Raw genomic sequence first — 16,524 nt, 5'->3', positions numbered from 1 at the left:
TTGCGTCCAACGCCCACATATTTGGCTTTAGATTGCATTGCTCAGCACAAGCTTATCGCCTTCTCTGTCCATGATGGGGGGCTTTCTGTGTGGTATTTGCATGTTTCTCCCTGTGTTCACATGGGGTCCTTGGGGTCATTCCTGCCAATAACTAAGTAGTCTGGGGAACCAACGGTTACTGAGCCATGTGGCCCATAGGTCAGGAGCCTATCTCCTGTTTCCTTGGCGTGAGGCAGCTTGATGTACAAGTACACCCTCTGGACGTGATGCTAGTATGTCACATGAAGTACAAGTACATCCCCTGGCCGTGATGCTGGTATGTCACATGAAGTACAAGTACACCTCCTGGACATGACGCTTGAATGTCGCAGGGATCTATAACCCCAATCCAACCCTTGATGCTGAGTGCCAAGGGTATTAGAGTGGCTCAGAGGTTCCAAGGTTGACGCAGGGCAAGCAACTCAGATGAGGTGCAACGTCACACAGCGAAATACCGACGAGAGCACTGTGTGTGTGTGAGCACGATGAGAGCACTGAATGGATGAGGAAGTAAGCAGCAACGTTGAGTGAAACAAAAACAAGCGCTCCCCCCGTAACCCCGTGGGACCCGTCAATGAAGAAGTCACTGGCTTGTTGGTTTTGTTGCGGTGCGTTAGCTGTGCATACTGTTGCATTCACCAAATTCTGGAGGATGAAACTTAGAATTCATAGGATAATATGGAATACTAAATTGGGGAAAAGATAGAGCAAAGTCAAAGGAACTGTAAAGCTCCTTTTGGGGGGGAGAAAAATACTTGACATGTACACTTATTGAACAGAGATGATTTCTATGGGACATGGAACTCACTGAACTCTCTCTCTCGTATATACTGTACATACAGTTACAGTAAGCAGCAGTCAGGCCAATGTGTCTCTATCTATCTGTCTTCCACTCTGTTTCCATTCCAGGCACCCCTCTTTCTCAGGCTGTCTCCATTTCTCTTGCTTGCTTGCGTGCATGCATGCATGCACGTACGCACACGCACACGCACACACACACACACACACACACACACACACACACACACACACACACACACACACACACACACACACACACACACACACACACACACACAGTGACTGCAGTGCAGGCTGAGAGTTATAACCTTGCCAAGTCACACGCTGTCTGCTGGGCTGTGTTCAAACCACTGTAAGATCACAGAACTTTACAGAAAGTTAAAACAAAATAAAATGTTACAGAACATACAAAATTGGGACATTACATGATCAAATACAATGTTATAGACCATAACAGAACAAAATAGAAGGGTATGGAACAGTTTAAAAAAGTTAAATGGTTTTATTGTCACATACAATACAGCTGTCACAACTCACAACATCGCAGTTCTTGTTCTTAGACAATCCTCCAAATTGTGGGTCAAATTAAACAAAACAAAACAAAACAGCATCTGTGAAACTGTAGATTGTGAGGCTGTGATCCTATACAGTCTATACAACCATTATAATAGACTATAAACCTGTATACTGCACTGCACATATGTAGCTATCGGTATAATGCAGTATTTATGTATATAAAAATCGAATCATGTGGATCTCGGGATTACACATGGGAACAATGTGGCTCCAATGTGGATCTCAGTTGTGGCTGTGATGACAGTCATCTAAGTCAGTCGTCTATGACATATCATATGACTCCAAAATTGGGCAAACATGGCCATAAACTTTTCAGCCGAGTTTATGGAGTTTCAGAGCCCCTCCATTATAAACTAAAACTTAAATATTTCAAAAAGTATAAAACGTATGTGAAAGAAATTAAATAGTGGAGGCACTTCTGTGTTCTACTGGTAGTGAGCAGTGGTGGAAAAATAACTTTTTCTTTTGCTTAAGTAAAAGTATCAATACTGCAATAGTCTGTTACAAGTGAAAGTCTGGTAATCAAAATCTACTTGAGTAAAACTACAAAAGTATTGGCTTCAAAATATGCTTAAAGTACCAAAAGTTCTCATTATGCAGAATGTCCCGTTTCACAAGGTAGGCTATCATATGTATAAATTGTATTAAAATCTTTTGAAAATAGCAGATCTACAAGCTCACAACAAGGCTATTTTCAGATAGCCAAAGTTTTAAATAGGGCTGAAGTGGTTGATGTATGTTTTGTAATAAGAATCCAAATCTATAAAGTAACTAGTAACTAAAGTTTTCAAATAATTGAAGTGGAGTAAAAGTACAACATTTGCCTCTGAGATGTAGTGGAGTAGAAGTAAAAGTGCCTCAAAATTGTACTTAAAGGGGTAGTTCACCCCCAAAATAACTTTTTTTCTATTGATTACTGACCATCTGGAGCCTTGAATTCATAGATATTTTTTTGTTTTTGTCACATTCCTAAGCCAATAATTTGATTATAATAAATGTGTCCCCATTGATTCCGGTAGGAGACACAAATGCATTTGTGTCTCCTACCGGAATCAATGGGGCTAAATTTATTATAATCAAATAATAAAGGAAGGAATGCGACAAAAACAAAAAAATATCCATGAATTCAAGGCTCCATGGGGTGAGTAATCAATAGAAAAAAAGTTATTTGGGGGGTGAACTACCCCTTTAAGCACAGTAAATGTAAAAAAAAAAGTTATTTTCCACCACTGGTAGTGTGCACTAGAAATGTGGTGCTGATCAGTTTGGATACTCAGACAGACACACAGACCACAGGGTAGACCAACCCTCAGACGGCTCCTGCAGAGCCAGATGGCAGACTGGGGATGGTTTTTGAACAGAAACATGCATCTCCACCTTTACACCTTTTTTTTTTTGGTAGCACTTTTAAAAATGTTCACTATGGCTCATCATTAAAGAACTAGATTTCTATATATATCTGCCAAACCTCTGTGGAAATTCCCTTTGTTATGTGGATGTACGAGCATTCCCTTTGTTTTCTTAGTCTTCACATATCAGACTGTAAAATCTTATTTGGACAGGACAGTCTTACAACTGATCATTACCACCAGGTTCAGGCCCTTCAGTTCTTGAGTTATTTGTAATAGGGCACAGTGCACACTCAAACAGACTCAGAGCATAAACAAATTACAGTCTAGCTGAGTTCAGACGGACAGCAGGGCTTAAATAGCAGTGAAATCAGTAGTAGTATGGTGTGCAGGTGTGAGAGTCCAAACTTGGTTGGTTGGAAATCAATGAGCTGATGAGTGGGCGTGGATAATTAAATGAAAGGAGATTGACAGGGAGCAACCAAGAAACACATGGGTGTATGGAATAAAACAATAAGCACATATGCAACCACTCACCTCCTGACAGACACGCACACACACGCGCACGCATGCACACATGCACGCACACACACTCATAAAACACTGAACCTGACAGCCTCTTTCTATGTTCCTGACACACAACTGAATTTGACCTTCGCCGCTGACCCTTTCAGTGTTGAGAAGCGACTTTAAAAAATGATCTACTGGAGCACCCCGGTGGCTCACCTGTAGTTGACCCGGATTTGAATCTCACTCCACTATCTATCTATCACTATCAAATAAAGGCTTGAAAATGCCACAAAAATATCAAAATACATTAATATAAAAAATAAGCTAATAGCTACTCTTCTTAAAAAGTAACCTAGTTACACAAAAGGCTCTCTCTCAAAATAAGTTTCTAGCTACACTACAAGTTAGTAAAAGTATCTAGCTACTGAAGCTACTTTGTAACTCTGTGTGATGGAATAAAACAAACTGTAAAAGCTACAAATGGAGATGGACATGGAGAATGCTCTCTTTGATGTGATAACTCATCTTTTGAGAAACAGAGGACAGATACAGAAAAGGAGATAGAGCTAGGAGTAACAAATACAAATAATAATAAAGAAAAAGAGTCAGCCTGTAGTAATGCACGGGGATGAGGAAAAGAGTAGCAGAAAGAAACCAGGTACAGTATACTACAGAAATCTTTCTTGGCCCTCTCAGCACATGTACGGCCTGAGAATTAGCGTGGTGACAGAGCTTTTAACATGTGTACGTATAAGTGTATAGTCAGGATGCACTAACAGTATGTTAACATTGTATTCCCAAGTATACGAATAGTTAAATTCAACGGTTAGTGAGACATATACAATTACACCGGGTAAAGAAAAATCTGCATCTATATGTATATGAATACAGTATTTGTACTGTATTGGCATAGCAGAGTAAGAGAAGGAATACACAGTCTATGCCCCAAATAGACCAAGAGCAAAAGCGCCACAGTAATGAGCGTGAGTAAAAGTCATTAGTCATTATGGACTAGGCGGAGAGACTGGCAGCTACTTGTCTTATAGTATGACTGAGCTACTGGCAAACACTGGACCCTTTCAACCCCAAAATGAATCATCTCTTTGGGTCAGCCTATTGATCATTCACTAAAATCGAGCTATTGTGACAACAGACAGACAGACAGACTGTCCAGGACACTTGGAACATTACGAAGTGTTACTGAATGTCACAGAATGATTATCTTATAGTGTACATGAGGGTCACATAATATCTCTTTCTCTCTTCCTCAATTCAATTCAATTCAATTCAATTCAATTCAATTCAATTCAATTCAATTCAATTCAATTCAATTCAATTCAACTTTATTGGCATTTGAAAACACGTTTCCATTGCCAAAGTTTCAAAAACAATATTTCTCTCTCTCTCTCTCTCTCTCTCTCTCTCTCTCTCTCTCTCTCTCTCTCTCTCTCTCTCTCTCTCTCTCTCTCTCTCTCTCTCCATACTGTACGGATCACTCTCAATTCAAGAAGCTTTGTTGACATAATAAGGTCACATTACATGCTAAAGCAGCCAAATTAGACAAACACTGTCGTGTTTGTGCGTGCATGCGTGCGTTTGTGAGCATGTGTGTGTGCGTTTGTGAGCATGTGTGTGTGTGTGTGTGTGTGTGTGTGTGTGTGTGTGTGTGTGTGTGTGTGTGTGTGTGTGTGTGTGTGTGTGTGTGTGTGTGTGTGTGTGTGTGTGTGTGTGTGTGTGTGTGTGTGTGTGTGTGTGTGTGTGTGTGTGTCAGGCCATGCTGCAACCAAAACATGTTTCTTTTTAGTTTCCCTTTCTGAGTTGTGTGGGTGTATGCTGTGTAGTGTAGATGTGTGTATATAGTTGTGTGTTGTGTAAGTGTAGGACTCTGTTCTTCATCACTCCAGATGTTTGGTGGTGATTTTTAACAGGAGAAAGGAGGAGCTACCCCCCCCCCCCCCCACACACACACACACACACACACACACACACACACACACACACACACACACACACACACACACACACACACACACACACACACACACACACACACACACACACACACACACACACACACTTCCTCAGTCCTCTGTGCTCAGCAGGGGGTAAAGTGTAGAGGGGGGGAGGATAAAGAGAAAGCGGAAGAGCAGGAGAGAGAGAAAGAGAGAGTGAGAGAGAGAGAGAGAGAGAGAGAGAGAGAGAGTAAATATTTCCAAATTCAAACAAATTAAACTGAACGGATGTTGTGTCTAATTTCTGAATGGATACAAATTTGACATGGCGGCTTGTTTTGTTTTCTTTGCTTCTTTCTCTAGTCTCTATTCTTAGGACTACTTTTGACCACTGTTTTACACCTGTAAACTTGTAATGTGACTATAAAGTTGAAAGTGAACCACTTCTCTTTGTTTTGGTATGCCAAAATAGCAGATCTACGAGCACGCATTATTAGCTCGTAGAACTGCTATCTTATCTATTTTTGAACATTACTCGCCTATGATGACATGCCTGAAACAGGGGTGCCAGGTTTAAAAGGTTAGTCTATTGTCTACGGCTGGCATTTTGGCAGAGGCAACCCGCCAGCATTCAGGTGTGACGTGGATTGATTGACCCCCTGCTGCACGCAGGATGAGCCGCTTGATGGGAGCTCATCCATTCAGACAGACTCACTTCCTAAACGACAGGAGGCCTACAGCATGAGTTAACACTTGCAAATACACTCATTTATGAGTTCATTCACAATGAATGGGGACGACGTTTCCCTCACGGCAGGCCACAGGAACACAAGAGGTGACATTTGCAAGACATGTCCTCCTGCGTGATTCGGGACATCTGGTCGACCCGCTTTAAACGGGAGAAGGGGAAGAAATGTGATTTAGTCGTTCTAAAATGGAAACAGAGATGAGAGACAAACAGCTCGTCTCTCCATTCTTCTTTTGTCTTGCACCAGTGTAAAATGTGTCTTTCTGTCAGTCTGTGGTTTTGTGAGTCTGATAAAGAATCCTTGGCAGGAAGAGTTGAGAGGGTCCCTCTTGCCACCCCCCCTTTCTCTCCCTCTCCCTCTCTCTCTCCCTCCTTCCTCCATTCCTCCTTCCTCTCCCCACCCCCACCCCCTCACTCCTTTCTCCTCCTCTCCTCTCCCTTGCATGCAAACACACACCCCTCACCCTGTCCTCTCTCTCCTCCTCTTCTCTCTCTCTCTCACTTTCTTTCTCTCTCTCTCTCTCACAGAGTTCTTTCATTCACTGATCTGAGGAGAGTGTGGCCAGACCCCAAACACACACTCTCTCTCACTTTCTGTTGATCTCTCTCTCTCTCGGACACACACATACACACACACACAAGACATACACGCATACACACACACACGCACGCACAAGCGCGCGCACATACACACACACTCCTACACGCACACGCCATGCACAGTCAGTCCTGCTGGATGGGCTTTCTCTCCATTTGTCTCACAGGAGTGTTACTGCTGAACCAGGGTGAGTACAGAGAGGGCATCCATGTGTTCCTATGTGTGTGTGTGCCAGATTGGCTTTGCATGTGTGCAGTGCCCAGTTTTTGCACGCACGTGTGAGTGTGTGCACTTGTGCGTGTGTGTGTGTGGATGGGTGTGTGTGTGTGTGTGTGTGTGTGTTTAAAATCAAAGCCTTTTTGTATTGTTTATGTTGAGAGAATGTATGTTATTATCATTAACATGACTATTATTAGCTTCAACAACTTAAACCCTAGAAACTTAGTTGAGCGCAGCTAGTCCCCCCTGGGCCCTCTCCTGCCTTCGCTCTACAGTAAAGATCACTGCCAAAAATAGACGATCTACAAGTTGACAATGTGTCGCATCAGCTATTTTTGTTTAATGTTCAGCCCAAAACAGGGACGCTAGGGTTCATGTAGTTAATTATAGTATTAGTAATAGCGGTATTGCTGCATTAGTATTACTATCAGTAGTGTAAAGTAAGTTACAGTTGTAACAGTAACTGTAGTATTAGTAGTTGTAGTAGTAGTACTTATAGAAGCAGCAGCAGTAGTGGTATATTTCCCGTGGGGTCCCACGAGTGTCAAGTTCTTGGTCCACTGGTTTCTATAGTATGTATATGCTCCCACTTGGGGCTGTCAAACAGAAACAATACCGTTTCTACACTTACAATACATTAGGGTATACTACACCAAAGGGGGTTAACCTACTCATGAGAAAATAACTGCATGACAGCGGTGTGCAACACGTCCATTTACCTCCCCTGAAGTGCAGTATTTTCTCATAGCTAACTTGCTCCAACTTGTTCACAATGCATTATTATCTGGCTATACCATGGTTAACTTGCAAAGCAGGGGTGCAACAGTTAATCAAATTGAATGATTTATAAATACTAATAATCAATTTTAATAAAACAACACATTGTGAGCTTGTAGATCGGCTATTTTCACTATTTTGTGTATGAAGAACACCGTTGTGTATGAAGTAGGGCTTAAGTGGCTAATCACACTAATCGATTAAGGCGATTATAATATGATCTATTTAAAAATGTCCACGTTGATCCGTTGATGTATATAAAAAAACTGAATCTAATCATGCTTCTCTATTATTTCATGAATTGAGAAGTAGGCCTAGTCATTAGAATAATCCCTAATCAATAGTTGCAGTCCTATTGCAAAATCATTATAATTAGGACATTAAAAGGGCCATGTTGTCATCCATTCATTAAGTGAGGATAAAGTTCCATATTTTTTATGACCCACGTGTCACTGCATTACTTACATTAAAGGTGCTATTCTTTTGTTAAATAAGTGTTGAATAGTTTCCCATAGAGTGTTTTTTTCAGTAACAGGGGCCTAACTGTCCCTCCAGCTCTTTAGTAAATAGAAAATATATTTCCAGGCTGGGATACCAATTGTATCCAATCAGGAGAGATACAGGATAAACAAGTGAAATTCAGAGTGATGAAACAATAGGCAAAATTGGAACCGAAACACATGAGCTGATAAATGATCTTTGTAGGGTTCTCTCTCCTGAGTGCATGACATTTATAACCCACCTGAAAATGTATTTTCTGTTTAATAAAGACCTGGAGAGACGGGAAGATCCCTGTTGATCCCTACAGCAATCATAATCACTTGTTAACAATAAAAGTTTTGTTTCTAACCAAAAAGTGTCACTTACAACAACTTTAATTAGTAGTACATTGTACAGTATGGTACGCTAAAATATGGTTTATTGTATATATGTTTGTAGCTGTGAACAAATTCTATATACAAAACTTTTGTCTGTTTTCGTTAATGTTATAGAAAATTGATTTACCCCCATGTGGCATGTTTTGGCCAATCAGAATGGCGTATTTGTTCAAGGTGGTTCGCTATTTTTCAGTGCTGTGGAATAAACAGTTATAGATCTCACTTTCCCCAACAACGTTTCTCTCAGCTTTCCCACTGTCTGTCTCTGCTATACACTGTCTCCCTCTCAGCTTTCCCACTGTCTGTCTCTGCTATACACTGTCTCCCTCTCAGCTTTCCCACTGTCTGTCTCTGCTATACACTGTCTCCCTCTCAGCTTTCCCACTGTCTGTCTCTGCTATACACTGTCTCCCTCTCAGCTCCCTTCTTGCTGTCTGTCTCTCCTACTGTTACACTTTCAGCTTTCTAAACTAGATGTACGTACTATTGTACATTTTTCATTGTTAATGTGTTTTAAGGACAACCTTCGCAGCTCACTGAGAGCAAAAATGTGTTCTGAGAAGAGATGGTGTATGAGTGATTGTGTATGTGTGTGTGAGTGTGTTTGCACGCACGTGCATCCGTCCAGCTGTTTTGTGTAGACACGTTTGTCACAGAGCCAACACCCAGCGCTGTACTGCTCTCCTCTCCTCTCCTGTCCTCTCCTCTCCTGTCCTCTATATCCTCTCCTCTCCTCTCCTCTCCTCTCCTCTCCTCTCCTCTCCTCTCCTCTCCTCTCCTCTCCTCTCCTCTCCTCTCTCTACACAGATCTGAACAAATACATGTTTCTTTTCTTTCTTCCTTTTTACGTTTATTTTTAAGAAATCTCTGATGCTGACATAACTCATGATCTACACACACACACACACACACACACACACACACACACACACACACACACACACACACACACACACACACACACACACACACACACACACACACACACACACACACACACACACACACACACACACACACACACACACACACACACACACACTGTAGGGATCATATTACGTAGCTGTCAGTCAGTGAGTCATACTGTGAGAAACACCTGGTTTTAATTACGACTTCATTTAAAATGCTGCTACAGCTATTGGACAACTAATACTGACCCTATAAATGTCTACTGCTAATATATAACAACCACAGTCCTGACAAATAATCTGGTAGAGTGTTTGGCTTTCATATGAACAGTTCCAAAACCAGGAATGTATCAAATTAGTTGGAACATTGATGTGATCTCAGCACACCTACAGGATAATAATTTCCAACAGCCCACTCAGTTCTCAGCAAAACACACGGGAAAGGGTGGGTTTCTGTCTACACAATTAGCACTAAAGGGAGAGAAGCATGCAAACACACACACACACACACACACACACACACACACACACACACACACACACACACACACACACACACACACACACACACACACACACACACACACACACACACACACACACACACACACACACACACACACACAGACAAACGATTTATCACAATGACCACGCGTGCAGAGCCACAGGCCAGCACGGGTTCAAACCCCTCTGGAACTCTGTAAATCTTTTTATATGTTATTATTTTAGGCAATCGCTTTATTTAGAAAGTAGAGCGAAGCTTGGAAGAACAGACTGTTGGACAGCTGCGAGGGAGACAGTGTAGGAGAGACAGACAGTAGGGAAGCCGAGAGGGAAACTGTGTAGGACAGACAGAGTATAGGAAAGCTTTAGAGGGAGAAGACAGAGTAGTATAGGAAAGTTGAGAGGGTGACGGAGAGATAGGAAAGCAGAGGGAGACAGTGTAGGAGAAACAGACTGCAGGAAAGCTGAGAGGAAGTATGGGAGAGACAGACCTGAAAGAAAAAGAGACAGTAAAGAGCCCCATATGCTCCCGCAAAGTTTGGAGGGGGAGACAGATGGTAGGCAGGGACGTTCATACTTTCTACGCGTCCACTGCATCAAGCCCCGTAGCTTAGAGAGCCTAGTAATGTCCACAGAGCACAGACGGCCCTGGTCCCGTCTATCTCACCCTCCAAACTTTGCAGGAGTATAAATGGACCGAGAGACAGACAGTAAGAAAGCTAAGAGAGAGACAGTGTAGGAGAGACAGACAGTAAGAAAGCTGAGCGGGAGAGACAATGCAGGAGAGACAGATTGTAAGTAAGTAAGTAAGTAAGTAGCCTTGGGAACCCAAGCCATGGTCATAGGTCAGGAGCCTATGTCCTGTTTCCGTAGCGTGAGGCAGCTTGAAGGACAAGTACACCCCCTGGACATGATGCTATGTGTCACAGGGCTTTACCCAAATCCAACTCTTCATGTTAAGTGCCAAGCAGGGAGTCAATGGTTTCCTACTGTATGTCATTTTTATGGTCCTTGGTATGACTCGACCAGGGATTGAACCAACGACCTCCCAGTCTCAGGGCGGACACTCTAAAGCCACAAGGCATCTGAGCTAGCGGAGACAGACAGTAAGAAAGCTGAAAGAGACAGACAGTGTAGGAGTGTATGTCACTGCTGATAAATTAAAACTTAATTCCCACCAAATGTCAGATAGTGCTTGAGGGCTTGTCTCTGAGGGCTGACACACACACACACACACACACACACACACACACACACACACAGAGACCACATCTGACGATGGGAATATCTTATTCCTTAAGGTCCTCTTCCCCGGATATTGATTCATCTGCCTGTGTGTGTGTGTGTGTGTGTGTGTGTGTGTGTGTGTGTGTGTGTGTGTGTGTGTGTGTGTGTGTGTGTGTGTGTGTGTGTGTGTGTGTGTGTGTGTGTGTGCGTGCGTGCGTGCGTGCGTGCGTGCGTGTGTGTCAGTTTATTTTTAAAGTAACTGTAATGTAATGTAACTGGTGCTGAACTGTGACTGACAGTTGGAATTCACACGCTCTGACTGACTGAACCCAGACCTACAGTACTGAAGACCCTCGTATTCATGACGTTCAGAAGACATACATCTTCATCATGTTGTGGGGGTTGAGACATGTGTCCTCCTCACATGCCTGTTCTTGCAGTGAGTGACTAACTACTATCCTGAGAGGTAGTAGTCAGGACAGTGTCCTTGCAGTGAGGACTGTGTGCTTGGCTCCTTGCAGTGTCAGTGTCCTTGCAGTGAGGACAGTGTCCTTGCAGTGAGGACTGTGTGCTTGGCTCCTTTCAGTGAGGACAGTGTCTTTGGCTCCTTGCATTGAATACAGTGTCCTTGCAGTGAGGACAGTGTCCTTTCAGTGAGGACAGTGTCCTTGGCTCCTTGCAGTCAAGACAGTGTCTTTGCAGTGAAGACAGTGTCCTTGCAGTGAGGACAGTGTCCTTGGCTCCTTGCAGTGAGAACAGTGTCCTTGCAGTGAGGACATTGTCCTTGCAATGAGGACATTGTCCCTGCAGTGAGTCAGAACAGGGTTTCTTTCCATAACCCCGAAAACGCTTTTTGTTATTTGAACCATGTTGGTGATGTTTAGTGTATGTATGTTTTTTGTTATTAATAATGTCTAATAGTTCTTATTGTTTGGTGTTGTCTGGGTGTCTTTCAGGGGTCCAGTCCCAGTATGATGACTTTGAGGATGCGACACCAAGCCCTGACTACATCGACTACAATTCTACATTTGAATATAGTTTCTACAGTATGTCTCTCTCTCTTGTACACACACGCACACACACACACACACACTCGCACACACACACACACACACACACACACACACACACACACACACACACACACACACACACACACACACACACACACACACACACACACACACACACACACACACACAAACACACACACACACGCACACACATGCACACACACACGCACGCATGCACACGCAAACATATTTACATACGTTTGTGTGTGTCTCCTAGGTAATGCCAGTACCGATGAGTTGGATAAGTTTCTTGGTGTTGACGAAGATTTAGAACCGGAAGAGGATGTGGTGTTTGACGAGGAGGGACCGGAGATGACCGCTACTCCAGTGACCATCATGACAACCACAGAGAGGGAGCAGGTCCAGTTTAGCAAGGCTGCATCACTTCCTGTCACATGGGTAAGACAGGAAACACTTGTGTGTGAAATCATCGTGGGAGTGAATCAATAATGTAAAAAAACAAATGATCTGCATTTAATTAAAACGACATGCTCAAATCTCACTGCAACCAGCAGTTGCAGTGAGAGTGTGTGTGTGTGTCCTGGAATAAAGTCTGCACATTGGATCCAGCTCCAATGGTATTTTTATTACCATCAAAAATATGTTATAAAAATACCTTTGGAGCTGGATGTGCCAACTTTATTTTTCCGTTGTGAGTTAGTAACATTATTCATGAGTCATGACAGGGGTGTCAAACTACCGGTCTGGTCCAATCTGGCCTGTGGGATGTTTTGGGAGAAGGAAATAAAGATAAAAATAAATTGTATTTAATCAATCAATCATCATCAATGAAACTACGGAAGCACACCATAAACTCATCAGTGTTAATCTTCTTGTACACTCTTGGAGTAACCACTTAAGCCCTATACTCTTCTGCGAAAATAGCTGATCTATGCGTTGTAGATCAGCTATTTTTGCCAGAATGTTCTCCCCACAACAGGGAGGCTAGAGTTCAAGTGGTTAAATTAACACTGAGGATGTTACTGTGCAGCAGATGAACACATGCTGTGTGTGTAGCTAACACAGCGGGTAACAGAGTCCTGTGTGACAGCTTTGGTGCATGTCGTCAGCGTTGCACAGACCTACATGAAATCTCATTTAGACTGATCCAACCCTCCACCTAAAATGAGTTTGACAACACAGTTGGCTGCAATCTTCAACAGCTGGTTATCACATGCATGTACGCATCCTCACACACACACACACACACACACACACACACACACACACACACACACACACACACACGCACGCACACACACGCACACACACACGCACACACACACACACACACACACACACACACACACACACACACACACACACACACACACACACACACACACACACACACACACACAGTGTGCACACGCACGCACAGGCTTGCGCACATATGCAGCTGAGCATGCACACAGACATAAACACAGTGGCCTCTTTGTATTTGTCGGTATGCTGGCTGGACACACACACACGGCAAAACCTTGTTTTCTACTGTCAGTGATGTCCTGAGGCATTCTGTTCGACTTTCATGATTCATCCAAAAGTAATTTTCCACTTGGATTTTCAAGAGAGAAAGGGAGAGAGATGAAAGAAATGAGAGGGAGATGGGAGGTGGAGAGATAAGATGGAGGGAAAGGGGGAACTGTCTGTGTGTGTGTGTGTGTGTGTGTGTGTGTGTGTGTGTGTGTGTGTGTGTGTGTGTGTGTGTGTGTGTGTGTGTGTGTGTGTGTGTGTGTGTGTGTGTGTGTGTGTGTGTGTGTGTGTGTGTGTGTGTGTGTGTGTGTGTGTGTGTGTGTGTGTAGTAGGGGGGTAGTCTGTTGCAGACAGTCTACTGGAAAAAAAAACAGTAATGTGATTTATTAAAGAGTTTGAGATATAGTTTCACATACATTATACAACTTGCCAGCAGTAGTATACAGTAGCACTACAGGTCCTGGTAGGAAAGAAAACCAGCCATATTAGAGGTCCTACCAGGAGTGGCCTTGTGGTAGAGTGTCCGCCCTAAGGACATCGGGGTTCAATTCCAGGCTGAGTCATACTAAAGACAATAAAAGTGGCACTCAGCATCAAGGGTTGGATTTGGGGTAAGTTACTGCAACATACTGGTGTCATGTCCAGGAGGCGTACTTGTACATCAAGTTGCCTCACCCTACAGTAACAGGAGATAGGCTCCTGACCTATGGGCCTCATGGCTTGGGATCCTTTAGTTTATAAGGCTACTTACTTGCTAAAGGTCCCGATAGGATAGAAAAGCAGCAGTACCAGATGTCCTGGTAACATAGAAAGTCAGCACGACTAGAGGCCCCAGTAGGATAGAAAACCAACAGTAATCCTGCGGTCCTGTAGCTATAGCTACTAGTGGAATTCTAGTGCTGGAGGTTCTTGTAACATAATTCACATTTCAATTTCATTCATGTTTTTTTTCCCATTGCAGGTTCACTGGAGTTTACTGTTGGTGTCATTGCAGCTTGTACACACACTATGAGAGTTCTACACACAGACACACTGAGGTGAGTTACTCTCTCACACACACACACACACACACACACACACACACACACACACACACACACACACACACACACACACACACACACACACACACACACACACACACACACACACACACACACACACACACAATTTAATTGTAATTTTTCATATTGCACGATTCTATTAGAACACACTGTATGATATGATGATAAGATATAATTTTGTATTTCAGGTGATGGTGGGTGTGGTGATGGAATTCTACGTTGATGTCACCATTTATTTTATTTTTTTTGGGCAGGGGGGGGGGGGGGGGTCACCTTCACCAGCCTGACCTTTGACGTGTTGTCCCTCTAAAATGGCTGCTGTTTCTCTCCAGAATGGCAACTGTCACAGTTTGAAAGGCAACACAACTCACTTCACTTCAAACAGCATCAATCACTGTCTTCTAGAACATGTAAAACAACAATTCCCAACCTGTGGTCCGGGGTCCACTGGTTGGCCCCGAGAATAAATAGGAACTTAAAGTATACTCTATGTTATTGACATTCATACAAGCTGCAACACACAATTCATTCATTGATCATTCAAATAAACATGCTCTGAAAAATGCACGTGGCTCACCCATCTGTCCACTGCCGTGTTAAGTGGTCAGGTGGGTGGGCCGCAAACTCTTTAGAGATTAGAGAAGTTGCCGCTGATTCAGAAAAGGTTGGGAACCACTGCTGTAAAAGACAAAACCACTCTTTTTTTAAAATGTTTTTCACTGTACCTTCACGTTATTATGAATGTGGGAGGAAAAATAGAAAACCAAACAGTCTTACAGTATCCTGTTTTTCCCCCATGGTGTTATTGTGAATATTGGAATATGAGGCACTTTCTCTTTACAAACTTGGCACTTATGCATTGTGTGTGACTGAGATGATTTTGGTATGCGTGCTAAATGTTTTTTTTTCTTTATATTTTTTCTTAAATAATGCGTAAATGTTTCATTCCACATGCTGTGTGTATGTGTGTGCATTTTATCGTCACAGTTTGTATTCAAAAGCATATTTCTGTCTCTCCCAAAATTATTATTATTTTGGACCAAACATCATGAAATCCCGCATAAACTTCAACAGTATAACATAATGTGTTTTTTATTTCATGTTTCCTGTCTGGAGTCTCAATGCACAAATGTTTCTTACCGTCTGTTCTTAATAAAATTTGATATTCTACTCAGTCTCTCCTCTGTTCATCATAATAACTTTACATTTTAGCCATACAGGTTAACAACTCGCCTGAAAATACCTCCTCTTTTATAAAATTATTGCAGACCATAATTATATTAGACCAGTGGTTCTAAATGTGGGGTCCAGGTTCCAGGTGGTCCCCAGCAATATATTGCTATATAAATAATATGTAAATGTACAATGATGTCTATTACAGTTACAGGACAAAAATAACAGACTATATCAGAACAAATCAAAATGTGTCTAACAACATGCTCTTAAATTAGGGGTCACAGAGATTAAAAGAAGGGGGGGGTCTGTGGCTTAATGCATATCAAATTTGGGTGTCCTTGAAATATATATTTAAAAATAATATGTTCGTTTTTTAATATAACAGTATTGTGCCTTGGATAGCTCAGGCATCAAATAGGATCTGTACAGAACATCACCAGCAGATGGCAACAAAATTAAATCACCATGCAGCACCTGCCTATAAAACGTGTAGGCCTACTTGCCATGCGCGAAGCGTGGTGCACCCGGAAACATTCTTTTGTTTACAGATAGCTGTTTAATGCAATATAAGCAGAATATAACTCTATGGTTTAATGTTGTCAAATAAACCGCGTCCCTCTGTCTCTGTCATGATGGGTGAGTAAACCAACCA

The 16,524-nt window shown here is 42.5% G+C and overlaps 1 protein-coding gene across 1 annotated transcript; it reads left to right on the top strand.

The window, feature by feature from the left end:
* The first annotated feature begins 6,540 nt into the window (after positions 1-6,540).
* On the top strand, positions 6,541-15,830 carry LOC308096013 (uncharacterized protein). Its single transcript, XM_080443265.1, has 5 exons — positions 6,541-6,760; positions 12,043-12,132; positions 12,377-12,558; positions 14,594-14,669; positions 14,885-15,830. Exons 1-4 carry the CDS (start codon positions 6,691-6,693, stop codon positions 14,642-14,644), a joined length of 393 nt encoding a protein of 130 aa, XP_080299391.1. The 5' UTR covers positions 6,541-6,690; the 3' UTR covers positions 14,645-14,669; positions 14,885-15,830.
* The last annotated feature ends 694 nt before the right edge of the window (positions 15,831-16,524 follow it).

Source organism: Gymnoscopelus braueri (assembly GCF_963280865.1).
Source record: "Gymnoscopelus braueri genome assembly, chromosome: 11".
Taxonomy (NCBI): Eukaryota; Metazoa; Chordata; class Actinopteri; order Myctophiformes; family Myctophidae; genus Gymnoscopelus; species Gymnoscopelus braueri.
Note: the sequence above shows the minus strand (reverse complement) of the source record. Positions and strands in the feature narration are given on the sequence as shown.

What these genes read in the sequence shown, in the direction of transcription:
- LOC308096013 (XM_080443265.1), top strand. Translation starts at nt 6,691, where the DNA reads ATGCACAGTCAGTCCTGCTGGATGGGCTTTCTCTCCATTTGTCTCACA. An exon ending in AGTGTTACTGCTGAACCAGG is followed by an intron (nt 6,761 to 12,042) that starts GTGAGTACAGAG and finishes GGTGTCTTTCAG; the next exon opens with GGGTCCAGTCCCAGTATGAT. An exon ending in CATCACTTCCTGTCACATGG is followed by an intron (nt 12,559 to 14,593) that starts GTAAGACAGGAA and finishes TTCCCATTGCAG; the next exon opens with GTTCACTGGAGTTTACTGTT.